The following is a 17,095-nucleotide window of genomic DNA, read 5'->3' as shown; positions in this document are numbered from 1 at the left end:
TTCCAGGCTGTGAGGGTCAGAGGCATCACCACAACTCTGTCTGTGCAATACAGGCAGGACAGTACAGATAAAAAACATTGGCTCCAAAAAGATGAATAAAATGATTTATCAGACACTATTTTATGTTGTAAAAACCATAAATTTCTTGGAATAAAGGTTATCACTGAGGATGAAATATATCCACAGTTTAGATAGAAAAGGGAGAAACGTATAATAAGGGCATACAGAAACGAAAGAAATAAGTGGCTTTTTTTCAAAGAGTTGTTGCATCAGATCATCAGTTTCTGAAACAACTTTACAACGAATCATGATAACAAATGATTTCTGCCATACCCTATCAATAGGTCAAAAAAGACTTTCCAATAATTGAAAATTTCACGTTTTAACAGTGTTCTGCATGATATCTATCAATTTTAAGAAAAAGAGTATTAATACAAATGGTTTTTGAGTGCAAAACTGGGTAAGCAAAATGTGTTTATTTCATTAACTATTTAGTATTGTAAAGCGAATGCGTAATATCCTAGTAAACCCAAATGCTTTTGATCAATCCAAAATGATGGAATCATAATACATTCTTCAATTGACTGGTAGAATATTTTTATATTAAATAAAAGATTTTCTAAGACTCATATGCTTTTTAAACTCATTTATTTCACACTGTGTCTTATGTCATAATGCTGTGTGTCTTACTTTCATTGCTGGAACTAATGCAGGTTCCAAATATTCTAACTACATAATTTCCTAGTGCAATTTAGGAAAGGCCACAAATCTATCAGATTTCTTCCAAATCAATCAGCAGGGTGCCAAAGGGGTTTTTTCATGAGAAACAAAATACACAAAGTTTATATAATTACATATAACTGTCCATCTCCTTTCTTTATCCTGCACTTTTATGTGAGCTCCTCTTGAGTAGAGTGATTTGCACAGAGTAGGAGCTTAATAAACATTAGTTGAATTAATTAGGCTTTCCCTTTTGACTCTCAGCCCCACATAACTACTGCTCATGTTTTCACCAGCAAACACCAGACAGCAACTAGCTCTGGGGCCCACCCATCGCTGTCCCTGGGGAAATAGAGTCAAAGTCTAATCACCTGAGCAGAATCCCTCTTATTGAAAAGAGTAATCACCTGGTTCCCTTCAATACATAAAACTCAATGAATTTCTCAGGCTTTCCCAGACATCTGTAAAGGTGCATGAGGTGTCATGAACTTCATTGACACAGTGAACTTGTTCTGGTAGCAAAGCTCCTTCTGTAAGAAGTTGGACGTACATAGTCAAGTTCTCTTGCTTTGTTGATTCTCCTCCCTGCTAGCCGCCCACCCCATTAAAGTTGAAGTGCCCTACCATAAAAGGGGGCTGAGACAAGTTCACCCCTTTTTAGTTGCTATTCCCATACCCACTTGCCTTGGAATTGCTCCCTTCTTGCTGCAGAAAGTGGGCCCCAGGGGTGGGTTGCCTGACCAGATCATCTGTTGCCTGAGGAAGTGCACTTTCTCAGTTCCTAACCCTGTACACTCCCAGGAAAGTAAGAAGCTCAAGGTGTTAGCAGGTGCTTTCAGAAAATCATTCCTTTAGTTTTGTTCAGAGTCCAGTTGGTTGAGTTGGTTGAGTCGCTTTACGATCATGTTATTGATTCTCTTAAGATCATCTATGTCTTTTCCTTCAGCTGTTAGTCTTCTTGACACATCATCCATCTTGTTTCCAGTTTGAACTTCAAAACAGAAAACAGACTGTGTTACATTGGTTTCCACTGTGTTCCACTGAAATTCATCAGATCCCCATGTTGGTGCTCAGCTGATGCTGAAAGACACTCTTGGCAAATCCCCTGTTCCCATATCCATGCATGCCAGAAGCCCAGGAGAGAAACTGGTGAAGGCTGAAGTTGCCTATCCAGTGAATTGTTTTTACAATCTCTTGGTGCCAACCTAGACTACCTTTGGCAACTTCACACCAATTATGGCTAAAAAAGACCTTGCTGTGAGCAACCAAAGGAAACTGTCAGCATGTTTGATTATCCTCCCAGAAGTGATTGCTATGTTGCTTTATTTTGAGACCCATTCTCAGAAAAAGGTTTTTGCTCATTTGAGAAATTACGGGGGGAGGAGCCAAGATGGCCGAATAGGAACAGCTCCGGTCTACAGCTCCCAGCGTGAGCGACGCAGAAGACAGGTGATTTCTGCATTTCCATCTGAGGTACCGGGTTCATCTCACTAGGGAGGGCCAGACAGTGGGCGCAGGCCAGTGGGTGCGCGCACCGTGCACAAGCCGAAGCAGGGCGAGGCATTGCCTCACGTGGGAAGCACAAGGGGTCAGGGAGTTCCCTTTCTGAGTCAAAGAAAGGGGTGACGGACGCACCTGGAAAATCGGGTCACTCCCACCCGAATATTGCGCTTTTCAGACCGGCTTAAAAAACGGCGCACCACGAGACTATATCCCACACCTGGCTCGGAGGGTCCTACGCCCACGGAGTCTCGCTGATTGCTAGCACAGCAGTCTGAGATCAAACTGCAAGGCGGCAGCAAGGCTGGGGGAGGGGCGCCCGCTATTGCCCAGGCTTGCTTAGGTAAACAAAGCAGCCAGGAAGCTCCAACTGGGTGGAGCCCACCACAGCTCAAGGAGGCCTGCCTGCCTCTGTAGGCTCCACCTCTGGGGGCAGGGCACAGACAAACAAAAAGACAGCAGTAACCTCTGCAGACTTAAATGTCCCTGTCTGACAGCTTTGAAGAGAGCAGTGGTTCTCCCAGCACGCAGCTGGAGATCTGAGAACGGACAGACTGCCTCCTCAAGTGGGTCCCTGACCCCTGACCCCCAAGCAGCCTAACTGGGAGGCACCCCCCAGCAGGGGCACACTGACACCTCACACGGCAGGGTATTCCAACAGACCTGCAGCTGAGGGTCCTGTCTGTTAGAAGGAAAACTAACAAACAGAAAGGACATCCACACCGAAAACCCATCTGTACATCACCATCATCAAAGACCAAAAGTAGATAAAACCACAAAGATGGGGAAAAAACAGAACAGAAAAACTGGAAACTCTAAAACGCAGAGCGCCTCTCCTCCTCCAAAGGAACGCAGTTCCTCACCAGCAACGGAACAAAGCTGGATGGAGAATGATTTTGACGAGCTGAGAGAAGAAGGCTTCAGACGATCAAATTACTCTGAGCTACGGGAGGACATTCAAACCAAAGGTAAAGAAGTTGAAAACTTTGAAAAAAATTTAGAAGAATGTATAACTAGAATAACCAATACAGAGAAGTGCTTAAAGGAGCTGATGGAGCTGAAAACTAAGGCTCGAGAACTACGTGAAGAATGCAGAAGCCTCAGGAGCCGATGTGATCAACTGGAAGAAAGGGTGTCAGCAATGGAAGATGAAATGAATGAAATGAAGCGAGAAGGGAAGTTTAGAGAAAAAAGAATAAAAAGAAATGAGCAAAGCCTCCAAGAAATATGGGACTATGTGAAAAGACCAAATCTACCTCTGATTGGTGTACCTGAAAGTGATGCAGAGAATGGAACCAAGTTGGAAAACACTCTGCAGGATATTATCCAGGAGAACTTCCCCAATCTAGCAAGGCAGGCCAACGTTCAGATTCAGGAAATACAGAGAACGCCACAAAGATACTCCTCGAGAAGAGCAACTCCAAGACACATAATTGTCAGATTCACCAAAGTTGAAATGAAGGAAAAAATGTTAAGGGCAGCCAGAGAGAAAGGTCGGGTTACCCTCAAAGGGAAGCCCATCAGACTAACAGCGGATCTCTCGGCAGAAACCCTACAAGCCAGAAGAGAGTGGGGGCCAATATTCAACATTCTTAAAGAAAAGAATTTTCAACCCAGAATTTCATATCCAGCCAAACTAAGCTTCATAAGTGAAGGAGAAATAAAATACTTTACAGACGAGCAAATGCTGACCGATTTTGTCACCACCAGGCCTGCCCTAAAAGAGGTCCTGAAGGAAGCGCTAAACATGGAAAGGAACAACCGGTACCAGCCGCTGCAAAATCATGCCAAAATGTAAAGACCATCGAGACTAGGAAGAAACTGCATCAACTAACGAGCAAAATCACCAGCTAACATCATAATGACAGGATCAAATTCACACATAACAATATTAACTTTAAATGTAAATGGACTAAATGCTCCAATTAAAAGACACAGACTGGCACGTTGCATAAAGAGTCAAGACCCATCAGTGTGCTGTATTCAGGAAACCCATCTCACGTGCAGAGACACACATAGGCTCAAAATAAAAGGATGGAGGAAGATCTACCAAGCAAATGGAAAACAAAAAAAGGCAGGGGTTGCAATCCTAGTCTCTGATAAAACAGACTTTAAACCAACAAAGATCAAAAGAGACAAAGAAGGCCATTACATAATGGTAAAGGGATCAATTCAACAAGAGGAGCTAACTATCCTAAATATATATGCACCCAATACAGGAGCACCCAGATTCATAAAGCAAGTCCTGAGTGACCTACAAAGAGACTTAGACTCCCACACATTAATAATGGGAGACTTTAACACCCCACTGTCAACATTAGACAGATCAACAAGACAGAAAGTCAACAAGGATACCCAGGAATTGAACTCAGCTCTGCACCAAGCAGACCTAATAGACATCTACAGAACTCTCCACCCCAAATCAACAGAATATACATTTTTTTCAGCACCACACCACACCTATTCCAAAATTGACCACATACTTGGAAGTAAAGCTCTCCTCAGCAAATGTAAAAGAACAGAAATTATAACAAACTGTCTCTCAGACCACAGTGCAATCAAACTAGAACTCAGGATTAAGAATCTCACTCAAAACCGCTCAACTACATGGAAACTGAACAACCTGCTCCTGAATGACTACTGGGTACATAACGAAATGAAGGCAGAAATAAAGATGTTCTTTGAAACCAACGAGAACAAAGACACAACATACCAGAATCTCTGGGACGCATTCAAAGCAGTGTGTAGAGGGAAATTTATAGCACTAAATGCCCACAAGAGAAAGCAGGAAAGATCCAAAATTGACACCCTAACATCACAATTAAAAGAACTAGAAAAGCAAGAGCAAACACATTCAAAAGCTAGCAGAAGGCAAGAAATAACTAAAATCAGAGCAGAACTGAAGGAAATAGAGACACAAAAAACCTTTCAAAAAATCAATGAATCCAGGAGCTGGTTTTTTGAAAGGATCAACAAAATTGATAGACCGCTAGCAAGACTAATACAGAAAAAAAGAGAGAAGAATCAAATAGACACAATAAAAAATGATAAAGGGGATATCACCACCGATCCCACAGAAATACAAACTACCATCAGAGAATACTACAAACACCTCTACGCAAATAAACTAGAAAATCTAGAAGAAATGGATACATTCCTCGACACATACACTCTCCCAAGACTAAACCAGGAAGAAGTTGAATCTCTGAATAGACCAATAACAGGAGCTGAAATTGTGGCAATAATCAATAGTTTACCAACCAAAAAGAGTCCAGGACCAGATGGATTCACAGCCGAATTCTACCAGAGGTACAAGGAGGAAATGGTACCATTCCTTCTGAAACTATTCCAATCAATAGAAAAAGAGGGAATCCTCCCTAACTCATTTTATGAGGCCAGCGTCATTCTGATACCAAAGCCAGGCAGAGACACAACCAAAAAAGAGAATTTTAGACCAATATCCTTGATGAACATTGATGCAAAAATCCTCAATAAAATACTGGCAAACCGAATCCAGCAGCACATCAAAAAGCTTATCCACCATGATCAAGTGGGCTTCATCCCTGGGATGCAAGGCTGGTTCAATATACGCAAATCAATAAATGTAATCCAGCATATAAACAGAGCCAAAGACAAAAACCACATGATTATCTCAATAGATGCAGAAAAAGCCTTTGACAAAATTCAACAACCCTTCATGCTAAAAACTCTCAATAAATTAGGTATTGATGGGACGTATTTCAAAATAATAAGAGCTATCTATGACAAACCCACAGCCAATATCATACTGAATGGGCAAAAACTGGAAGCATTCCCTTTGAAAACTGGCACAAGACAGGGATGCCCTCTCTCACCACTCCTATTCAACATAGTGTTGGAAGTTCTGGCCAGGGCAATCAGGCAGGAGAAGGAAATAAAGGGTATTCAATTAGGAAAAGAGGAAGTCAAATTGTCCCTGTTTGCAGACGACATGATTGTTTATCTAGAAAACCCCATCATCTCAGCCCAAAATCTCCTTAAGCTGATAAGCAACTTCAGCAAAGTCTCAGGATACAAAATCAATGTACAAAAATCTCAAGCATTCCTATACACCAACAACAGACAAACAGAGAGCCAAATCATGAGTGAACTCCCATTCACAATTGCTTCAAAGAGAATAAAATACCTAGGAATCCAACTTACAAGGGATGTGAAGGACCTCTTCAAGGAGAACTACAAACCACTGCTCAAGGAAATAAAAGAGGATACAAACAAATGGAAGAACATTCCATGCTCATGGGTAGGAAGAATCAATATCGTGAAAATGGCCATACTGCCCAAGGCAATTTACAGATTCAATGCCATCCCCATCAAGCTACCAATGACTTTCTTCACAGAATTGGAAAAAACTACTTTAAAGTTCATATGGAACCAAAAAAGAGCCCACATCGCCAAGTCAATCCTAAGCCAAAAGAACAAAGCTGGAGGCATCACACTACCTGACTTCAAACTATACTACAAGGCTACAGTAACCAAAACAGCATGGTACTGGTACCAAAACAGAGATATAGATCAATGGAACAGAACAGAGCCCTCAGAAATAACACCGCTTACCTACAACTATCTGATCTTTGACAAACCTGAGAAAAACAAGCAATGGGGAAAGGATTCCCTATTTAATAAATGGTGCTGGGAAAACTGGCTAGCCATATGTAGAAAGCTGAAACTGGATCCCTTCCTTACACCTTATACAAAAATCAATTCAAGATGGATTAAAGATTTAAATGTTAGACCTAAAACCATAAAAACCCTAGAAGAAAACCTAGGCGTTACCATTCAGGACATAGGCGTGGGCAAGGACTTCATGTCTAAAACACCAAAAGCAATGGCAACAAAAGCCAAAATTGACAAATGGGATCTAATTAAACTAAAGAGCTTCTGCACAGCAAAGGAAACTACCATCAGAGTGAACAGGCAACCTACAACATGGGAGAAAATTTTCGCAACCTACTCATCTGACAAAGGGCTAATATCCAGAATCTACAATGAACTCAAACAAATTTACAAGAAAAAAACAACCCCATCAAAAAGTGGGCGAAGGACATGAACAGACACTTCTCAAAAGAAGACATTTATGCAGCCAAAAAACACATGAAAAAATGCTCATCATCACTGGCCATCAGGGAAATGCAGATCAAAACCACTATGAGATATCATCTCACACCAGTTAGAATGGCAATCATTAAAAAGTCAGGAAACAACAGGTGCTGGAGAGGATGTGGAGAAATAGGAACACTTTTACACTGTTGGTGGGACTGTAAACTAGTTCAACCATTGTGGAAGTCAGTGTGGCGATTCCTCAGGGATCTAGAACTAGAAATACCATTTGACCCAGCCATCCCATTACTGGGTATATACCCAAATGACTATAAATCATGCTGCTATAAAGACACATGCACACGTATGTTTATTGCGGCATTATTCACAATAGCAAAGACTTGGAACCAACCCAAATGTCCAACAATGATAGGCTGGATTAAGAAAATGTGGCACATATACACCATGGAATACTATGCAGCCATAAAAAATGATGAGTTCATGTCCTTTGTAGGGACATGGATGAAATTGGAAACCATCATTCTCAGTAAACTATCGCAAGAACAAAAAACCAAACACCGCATATTCTCAGTCATAGGTGGGAATTGAACAATGAGATCACATGGACACAGGAAGGGGAATATCACACTCTGGGGACTGTGGTGGGGAGGGGGGAGGGGGGAGGGATAGCATTGGGAGATATACCTAATGCTAGATGACGAGTTAGTGGGTGCAGCGCACCAGCATGGCACATGTATACATATGTAACTAACCTGCACAATGTGTACATGTACCCTAAAACTTAAAGTATAATTTAAAAAAAAAAAAAAAGGGGGAAATTACATTCTTTGGGTTCCAGCCTATTTTGACATAAGTCTGCTTGTTCTGAATTACCAGCTCAAAATGAATGTGTAATAATTCCCCCTCAGACCACCCATTAGAATGGAAGAACAATATTTTCCAAATACACAGGACCTTTGGCAATAAGATACAGAATGGAACACTTTGAGGTTTGCTTATCAGAGTTAAATTTTCTAAGATGGCTAGAGGAAGGATTTAAGATAATAAACTTAATGTATCTAACACAGAGCAATTATCCAGTAAAAAAACACTCTTCTTTATTCACCTGATCTTTCTGTTTCTCATTTAATATGACTTTGTTCTCAATAAAAAACACTCAAGGCAAATATAAAATAAAAGCTATTCATAAAAGTGGAACATAGTGATGTTGATAAAGTACATAGTCTTTGATGTCAAGTGGAGTGTCCTTGAGCCCCATTTTGGCACTTATTAGCAACATGACCTTGGGCACATTAATAGATCTCTCTAAATCTCAGTTTCAGCACTGGTAAAACCAAAATAATAATGGATTTGGCTGGGCGCCGTGGCTCACGCCTATAATCCCAGCACTTTGGAAGGCCAAGGCGGGAGGATCACCTGAGGTCCGGATTTCGAGACCAGCCTGGCCAACATGGTGAAACCCCATCTCTACTAAAAATACAAAAATTAGCTGGGCATGGCGGCTCACACCTGTAGTCCCAGCTACTTGGGAGGCTGAGGCAGGAGAATCGCTTGAACCTGGAGGTGGCATTGCAGTGAGCTGAGATCACGCCACTGCACTCCAGCCTGGGCAACAGTGAGATTTCATCTTAAAAATAATAATAATAATAATAGATTCTACTCTACAGAGTTGTTATGAGGTTGTGAGCAAAGAGGTATCAAGGGCTTAGCACAGTGTCTGGGACAGAGTAATGACTCGATATATAGCATTTGGTATTATTTCCCTCAATCTTGCTACTTATCTCACAGAAAAAAAGAATTTGGCAGAGGGTTGTTTACAGGTCTGTAGACATACCTAAAATTTCCTAATAGTTTAACTCAGTCATTACCCCCAGGCGGGTGTGGCAGGATGACATGACCAGTATTAATTTATGTTGGAGTAACGGTTCAGAATACTAGCCCATGTGCTCTTTCTGGCATTGCTGGTTCAGTAGCCAAGCCTCCCCTGATTGATCATCAGATGCAAGTTTGCAACTATTGTAAAAATAGTACACATGTTAGCTTCTAAATGCAAAAGGTCAGCAGCCCGGTGTAAGAGAAGCAATTAAACATGACCCCTCCCTCCCAGTCCCAACCCTTTTCTCCAGAGGCTAGATAAAGACCTTCAAGCTGCAAGGAGGGAGGAGTCTTTGGGGGAGGAAATGGGATTGGAAGCGGTGAAAGGGTCATCATGAACTCGCCCACCTGTCTCCTCTCATCGTCATCATCACCTCTGCCTCCTCTAATCCTGAATGAAATTAAATTAGAGCCCTTCCAAAGGCTACAAAGCACTCAAGGGTGAAAGAAATGACAGTGCAGTGCACCCAGGCAAAAAGGTATCAAAGATGACACCTTCCCTTAGGCTCTGTCTGCTCTTAAGTCATCTGGAAGAGAATCAAAATAATTCCAGATGAAAGAGGAAACTGGTGGGCTCTGTGGGAAGAGGCAACGCTCAGAACCGGAGGACAGCACCGCAGGTGGACAGCACCCCTCCCACATCCAAGGCAGAGAGGAGGGTGGCACTGAAGGCTTGAAGGATCTCTTGACTGAGAAGCTGGGTTGGGGAAGCCTGAGTCACCACTCAAGGTCACGACATGCATGGCCCAGGCCAGGAGCAGACAAAGCAGGTTATATTAGGAGTAGGTTGCCTAGACAGGATCAAATTGGAAAGAAGCCACCTTTATACATCTCCAACACTGTCTCTGGGGCCTTGCACAAGCCCTCAAGTGCTTCTCGTTGATGTCTAGGATGATATGCAAGTGAGAAAACCTGGGAGCGAGTTCAGTTCGAAACCTCAATGTTTCGATGTTATAGATCTGAATTTAGTGGAGAAATCTAGGCATTGGATGAAGTAAAGCTAGAATCAACCAGAATAAGTTGCCTTCCATTGGGCAGCTAGAGGCTCCAAGTGAGAAACTAAAGTGCTATAGAATTATTTAACATACATATTCATGGACTTATGGCACTATGGGCTTCTGCAGTGGGTTTGTGGCCAAGGGACCCTGTCCTCAGCCAGTGGGGTTCACTCAAGGCATTCCTTCTTTTTTCAATGTAAGCATTGATGACCAGGAAGCATTGACTGGAGGGTGCAAACTTTGTGGGAGCAAAGTTAACCAGCTATGAATAAATGCATACAAGTAATAAAAAAGAAATCTGTGGTGGTACTTACCTATTAGAAATATCACGAAAAAAACCAGTGCCAGGCTGACAATCAGCACAATTAGCAGCCCCACAAAAAACAGACTCCGGCTTCCATTTCCTGAGTTTGTGCCAAGGACTGGGATTTTGTCCTCTAGAGCTAATATGAAACAAACAAAAAACAAGGACAAAAACTGCTCAGCATACAACTTGTCAGCAGAACTGAACAGTACCCCAGTGTTAGACCGTGAGTAATGGATACACCCACTTTCTCTCTGACAAGCCTAGAAAGTGACTCTTTTTTTTTGAGACGGAGTCTCGCTCTGTCAACCAGGCTGGAGTGCAGTGGCTCGATCTCGGCTCACTGCAACCTCTGCCTCCTGGGTTCACGCCATTCTCCTGCCTCAGCCTCCCGAGTAGCTGGGACTACAGGCCCCCGCCACCACGTCCCGCTAAGTTTTTGTATTTTTAGTAGAGATGGGGTTTCACCGTGATATCCAGGATGGTCTCAATCTCCTGACCTCATGATCTGCCCTCCTCGGCCTCCCAAAGTGCTGGGATTACAGGCGTGAGCCACGGCGCCCGGCCGTGACTTCTGTTTTAGGAATGTCTTTGGGCACAGAGAAATTTGTGAATTATTTACCTTCTTCTCTATTGGTATTCAAGGAATAAGCAGGGTTAAGCTATCTCCTTAGACCTGTTTGGAAAGTTCTTTGAAGACTGTCTTAACACTGAAATAGCAGAACATGAATTTTTGTGTGTGGGGAGAGGGAATATAGAAGTTAAAGGCTAAGAGTGATAGAAGTTCTATTACCCTTTCCCAAAGTAACCCAGGAGTAAAACAGAGCTGGTTGTGGGACACCTATGCTGGGTGGAAGACTCAAGTGAATGCTCTGGGATATTTCCCTGGAAACTTCTTTTATTATAGGAATAATCAGTTAAGCCTACATCCATTTAAACAAAAACGGCCCTGACCTATTTTGGTTTTTTAAAGCTGTCTTCTGGATGGATATGCTCTGCAAGCGAGGTTCTTTTAAATGCTTTGCAGTTGAACTGAGAATGCAGCTACATTTTATCGACAGCTTGGTTCACTCAAACCAAGAATTGACTGCATTTAATCACCGTTTTGCAAGATCTAGTTGCCTAATAACACCCAGATTATTAGTTGCAGTGAATAAGCAACGCAGAATCCTGGGGTAGTGGAGATCACTGGATTACTTTTTGCATACTCTCCTACGTTGAATTGGTCCCACTCACTGTGCCACTTGATTATGGACAGATGGGTGGCTTATGTCCCATGCCTTATAAGTACATCCTATGCCATACCCTTCAGCCACTTTTGCTTCCTAATCAAAGCAACAGCATAGGGCTGACACCTAAACTTCTACTGCTATTGAGACTGACAGCAATAAAAACAGATGGAAATTTGAACTTATTAAAATGAAGAAAAAAAGGAGGAACTTAGAAAGGATTTAGACAGGAAATAATAGATATAAAATTGGAACAATAAGTTTAGAGTGCATATGAAACAAATGGCAAGTGAGCAATTAACACTGGTGTTTGAATGTCAGCATTTAAGCTAGAAAAGATGGCACTCAGAGTGATCTGATAAAGCTCATTTATAATATTTAGGAGGCAAGATACACACTTAGTATTTAGCAGATTTTATTTTGCTCCCCCCACCCCCTTTCTCCAACCCTTAATTGCACAATTTGTAACTTGTAAGTAGAAAATGCTCTGGATTGAGCATTCTCTCAGCAATCTGCTATAAAACAACACTCCTGTGGGAAGGGGTCCCCATCGGTAACCTAGCCATGGTCACTAGGAGAGGGATGAGCCAGCCTCCAGGAGTCCAGCTCTGCAGGCTCCACCCCTTTCCAGGGACAGAAACGCCACAGGATCTCAGAATATTTGAAGTCAAGAGTTCAAATCTCGTGTAGGATCCAAGAAAGCCTATAATCCTGTCAAGTATTCAGAAAACAAAAGCAAAATTGCCCAAAAACAAATAACATTTCCAGTGCCAACCTCTTCCTAATGCCCACTCCCCCCCCACCACACCCACACATCCAGTCAGCAGTGGCTATTTTTAGGTAGCCTAGAAGCTAGGAAGGGCGGCTCTGCCTTCCCCAGCACACATACGGAACAGATGCTGCGATCCGGCTCGACAGAGGTTTAGTTTGTTTAAGTCATTTATGGAATCCACCACATAAAGCTTTCCATCTTCCTGAATGCCACAAGAACCAGTGTCCTGGGAAGAATGAGTCATTGTCCCTGGAAGAAAACACTGATGTTAAAAACAAGAGGTTGGGCTTGTGAACTCAACTTCACAAGAACCACAGCCGCCAGGAAGCCAGACAGGCCTATGAAGAACCACCCACAAACAGTATTTTCAACTAAGGCTCTAGCGAACTTGGCTTATCCAGAAAAAAATATTTCCTTCTGTGGACCACTTTGTAATCGTTCTTTTTGCTTTGCTTGCCAGGAAGCTCACAGTCAAATGTGTGGCCCAATTTTAAGAACTGTACATCCATGTATAACCTGCTTATCTGCAAACGCTCTTTTCTCCTCCTCAGATGTCTCAGTTCTGCCTATATTTTCCCTGGATCTGTTTTTATTTTTTAACTAATTTAAAATTTTTTCTCTTTTATTACATTGTTCACATTCTGGTGAGATGCCTCAAATCCTTTGTGCAAGAAGACTAGGTAGACAAAATTAAGCTAGTCAGCAGTGGCCACAAAACATTCTGAAAAAAGAGAATATTACCATGAACCATTCTAATTGCAGGAGGCTTTAATAGAAAATTGCAATTTTTATAGCCTCCCTCCATATGGCATGTAAGTCCTTCTCTTCACACAATTCCTTTAGCCATAAGATGCTGACTGTGAGTCCCCAAGACAACAATCTTAGCAAACTTAGCTGCTATAGAGAGGAATCCTGCTAGACTTCAGGACCTCTGAGATCTCTTCCACCTGGGTTTCCCTTAGACTGAGGTCACTTATGTAATAGCTTGAGGTTTATTAAATATTAAAAGTAATATTCTCTAATGACAGCACAACTGCAAGCAACACTGAAAATCCTGAAGAGTTTAAAAGGTTTACGTGGAGATGTATCTCTAGCACAACAGAGAACTTGTGGACATTTAATTATGTGAAAAGAAGCCTCTAGAAAGTCAAATTTCAATTACTATAAAAGCTTTTCCTTCCATGGTTATCAAGTCTAATCGTGATAGAGGACGTTTGGATCTAGAAAGGGTGTTAGATGTGCTTTAGTTTCCATCCTTTCCGCAAATGAGGAAATGGAAGCTCGGCGAGGTAAATGCCCAGGATCACACATTTGCCTGGCAGCAGAGCTGGAATCGGGCCTTTTGTTCAGCATTCAATGAGTCTTGCTTTGTGCTACTTTTCTTTTCTATATCCCTTCCTAATCCTGCCTCAAGACTCAGCTCAAACATCACTTCCCCTAAGAAGAGAGAACCAACCAGTCTTTCCTTTTGCCTTTGCTGGATTCTTTACATTCTTCTATCAGAACATCTATAGTATTTTATTGCATCTATTTGCTTACATCTTTGATTTCCCGATAGACTGAAAACTCCTTAGAGTAGGGACGAATCCTATTCTTCAAATGCCCAGTGCCAGGTTTAGCAGTTGGTGACTTATGTTAAGATGGAACACCTGAAATGCTTATTTAGGATTTAAATCTCACCATTTTCAAAAGAATTGGAGGCAGTTAATAATAAGTACATGAACAGAAATAAGATTGAGGATAAAAATCCTCATGTGATGTCTATCTGGACTCTAGTAAAGTCAATGCAATAAATATGGTGCCTGTGTGTATTTGACAACACACTGTTTACTTCCTGTTATTGCAAAAATTTCCTTTAAAACTCAACTACAGAATGAAGAGCAATATAGAGCTGGGAGAAACAAAATTCAGAAAAAAAAAAAAAAAAAGTATACACCTAAAGAAGATATGGGGAAAAAAAGTATCAGACATTTACTGAGCAATTTAAACTTAGTCTAAAATATTAAAAAAACAACAATTTCCCAGTAATACCTAAAACTACTGGTACTTGTGGAAAATGTGCTACCAGAACCCTAGCTAAGAAAGTGAGCTCAAAAAGTCATGGACTAAAAATTTTTTTTAGAGTTAAAACTAAAAAAGTGTGTTTCACTTATCTTGAAATTTTAATGAACAAGAACAAACAATTCCCTGAGTTTTCAGATAAGATACTACCATAGCACTTTATTGACATTACTGAATTCCAAATATACTTCATAGAGCATTCCTAAGGAAATGACTTGATATGACAATTAAAAAAATTAAAAAGCAGCAGCAAATAGAGTAAAAGGGCCTTAGAGGTCAGTCAAATCTTATCCTTTTGCAGTTAAAACCAAGGCCCCAAAATATTCACTCATGCATAGTCACAGATTTTAAAACAATTCTTTTAGATGTGTTTCATATTTTATCATCCATTTATACTAATATTTGACCAAACAGTAATATTTGACCAGGAAAAAAAGTTTTATGTGTCACATCACAGGACCACTGTTCCGCACACAGCTTCTATTTTAGGTGTGGTAACTGAAGCATGGTTCATTTTTGGATCTCTGACTTAATAGCCTTGAGCCTTAGCTTCCCCTTCAGGAATGTATCTGCTGTTGCTTCAATTTCATACTGAGGCTTAATCAATGTTTACAAAATAGAGACCTAGCTAGAAAATCATGGCCACAAAAACTGACTTTAAGAGTACAGCTAATAAAATCTCCAAATTACTGGTCTTGCTATCTACTCAAAAGGTGACTCCAAAAAAAACTAAGACAACAACCTAGTGAGCCATGACGTGCTCTGAAAGAAAATGTCTTCTTTAGAGTGAAGTCACAATGTAAATATATGCTATCCCAATATTTTTTTAATGAACTGCAACACGCAAATGGAAAAATAAAGAACTAGCAGAGAAAACTGAGTTGGGTGCTGTTCCAGGGCTCCAAGAGCCTGCAAATGACTTGCAAATGACTCATGAGGCTGCTAGTAAAGGGATACAAGATCACATGGCCTTAAAACCAGGCCCCACAGCTATTTGACACCCAGTAGTTGCTATCTTTGGCATCTCCAAATGAGGGCATCTAGGAACAACCAGCAAGGCTGGAGAAGCCAGTGTTACTAGCAATTCTTCATCACACTAACTTGACCCTCCTTTCAACTCCAGTGTGCAAATTTGCTTATTCACCAAGATTGGCTAAAGCAGCATCCCTTTAACAGAACCCTTTCTTATACCTTGACTGGAAACATGTAAGTAATTTCATTTTCCTCTGGTTTAGATCACTGCTAACAGTTGATTTTTTGTCAATTAAGAATTCTTTGACTATTTACAAATAAATATTCCAACAAATAAAGATAATTGTCTATGAAAAATTGCCTGGTGCTTTATTTTTTAACCACAGGTGCTTGGTATGAAACCACAGAAATAACTCACACCAGTATTGCTTGCCACAAAATCGGAATTGTTATAATGGGGCATAATTCAAAGCTAATAAGCAGTGTTATTGAATGAGTCATGGTAATTTGTTCTTTAATTTCATTTCCGAGTCAATGCCTCTTCTTCACATTCAGGAAGTAATTTTTAAAATCAAGTCTAAATCATTTCTATCAAAAATGAAAAACACAGAGCACATGCAACAAAAACTTCCCAGACTCAGGAATCATAATTCGGTCTCAGTAGAGTAATAGCATGCAAATTACTTACAAAAATGTGAGCTTTGACTGCTAGGTTACCAGAAAAACAAAACAAAACAAAACCAACAAACAAAAACTAATTGTTCAGCAGCAACTACAACAAAACTTTTCTACAAATTCTGTAGTTCTCTCTTTGCCTTTCTTCAGCATACGGGTGCTCCTATGAGACCCATAAGCCCCAGGATGAAACTGTTGGTCTATATTGTGTCAATTTAGCCAAGAAGTGTAAGATTCCAAATCCTGAGTTTTTTCATAATGTCTAAGGTTTTTAGTAAATATATTACTAAAACTATGCTTTAAAAAGAAAACAACAAAAAAACACCATGCCCTGATTTAGTTGGTAACTGATGAGGTTTTTATTGGACTGAAGTTACCGTCCTTATCCGGCTGAAGCAACTGTTAGCTGACACCACCTTTCCAGCACTCTTGCCATGGTATGCTTCCATATATAAATATCCTGTAGCAGGCGGAAGCTGCCACTATGATGACTGACTTGCAAACACTCCAGACAAACCAGAGAACTGCAATAAACACGGACAGAATATGATTATGACATCATAACAAGGATGATGGCAGGTCAGACGCCTAGTGCTTCTAGTAGCTACAAAAAGCGATTGTGAGTGGGCAATTTCATGGCTACAGATCCACCACAGGTGAAGGAAGCACTCCATCTCATCGGCCGCCTTTCCTTTACAAAGGCTTTGTTCTGTGAGTGTCTGCACATCCTCCTTTCTCAGGAATAACAGCCTTCCATATACGTAGTTCCCTCACATACATGCCAAGGAGCTTCTGCCCTCTGCTGTACATAAAAGATGCTACAGTGATGAGGAGACCAAGTATCCCAGCAGGATACTAACAGTGAGGTTGTAAACAACTGTGCAATCCTTTA

The 17,095-nt window shown here is 41.1% G+C and overlaps 2 protein-coding genes across 3 annotated transcripts in view; both read right to left on the bottom strand.

Moving 5' to 3' along the window:
* Nucleotides 1–631: 631 nt before the first annotated feature.
* Nucleotides 632–16,666, bottom strand: LSMEM1 (leucine rich single-pass membrane protein 1). 2 transcript variants are annotated; one of them, XM_001167668.5, is made up of 4 exons: nucleotides 16,581–16,666; nucleotides 12,613–12,744; nucleotides 10,505–10,633; nucleotides 632–1,711 (listed from the first exon to the last, which is right to left on the bottom strand). In XM_001167668.5, exons 2-4 carry the CDS (start codon nucleotides 12,737–12,739, stop codon nucleotides 1,572–1,574), a joined length of 396 nt encoding a protein of 131 aa, XP_001167668.1. In that variant the 5' UTR covers nucleotides 12,740–12,744; nucleotides 16,581–16,666; the 3' UTR covers nucleotides 632–1,571. The 2 variants fall into 2 exon arrangements, with proteins under 2 accessions (XP_001167668.1, XP_001167694.1); XM_001167694.5 differs by lacking the exon at nucleotides 16,581–16,666 and adding an exon at nucleotides 16,217–16,572.
* The window catches only part of IFRD1 (interferon related developmental regulator 1), a 57,824-nt gene continuing 57,345 nt past the window's right edge, over nucleotides 16,617–17,095 (bottom strand). Inside the window, exon 12 of the mRNA XM_016958045.4 lies at nucleotides 16,617–16,727. Coding sequence (XP_016813534.1) covers nucleotides 16,686–16,727 — 42 coding nt within the window. The 3' untranslated portion in view covers nucleotides 16,617–16,685. The remainder of the gene's footprint in view (nucleotides 16,728–17,095) is intronic.

Source organism: Pan troglodytes, chromosome 6, assembly GCF_028858775.2.
Source record: "Pan troglodytes isolate AG18354 chromosome 6, NHGRI_mPanTro3-v2.0_pri, whole genome shotgun sequence".
Classification (NCBI taxonomy): domain Eukaryota; kingdom Metazoa; phylum Chordata; class Mammalia; order Primates; family Hominidae; genus Pan; species Pan troglodytes.
This window is presented reverse-complemented; position numbering and strand designations above follow the sequence as displayed.

Excerpts from the sequence above, each read along its gene's own strand:
- LSMEM1 (XM_001167668.5), bottom strand. The coding sequence starts at position 12,739 with ATGACTCATTCTTCCCAGGACACTGGTTCTTGTGGCATTCAGGAAGAT. Across the intron at positions 10,634-12,612 it reads CGGATCGCAGCATCTGTTCC|CTCTAGAGGACAAAATCCCA; the intron begins GTATGTGTGCTG and ends GTTTCATATTAG. Across the intron at positions 1,712-10,504 it reads TTTCGTGATATTTCTAATAG|TTCAAACTGGAAACAAGATG; the intron begins GTAAGTACCACC and ends TCTGTTTTGAAG.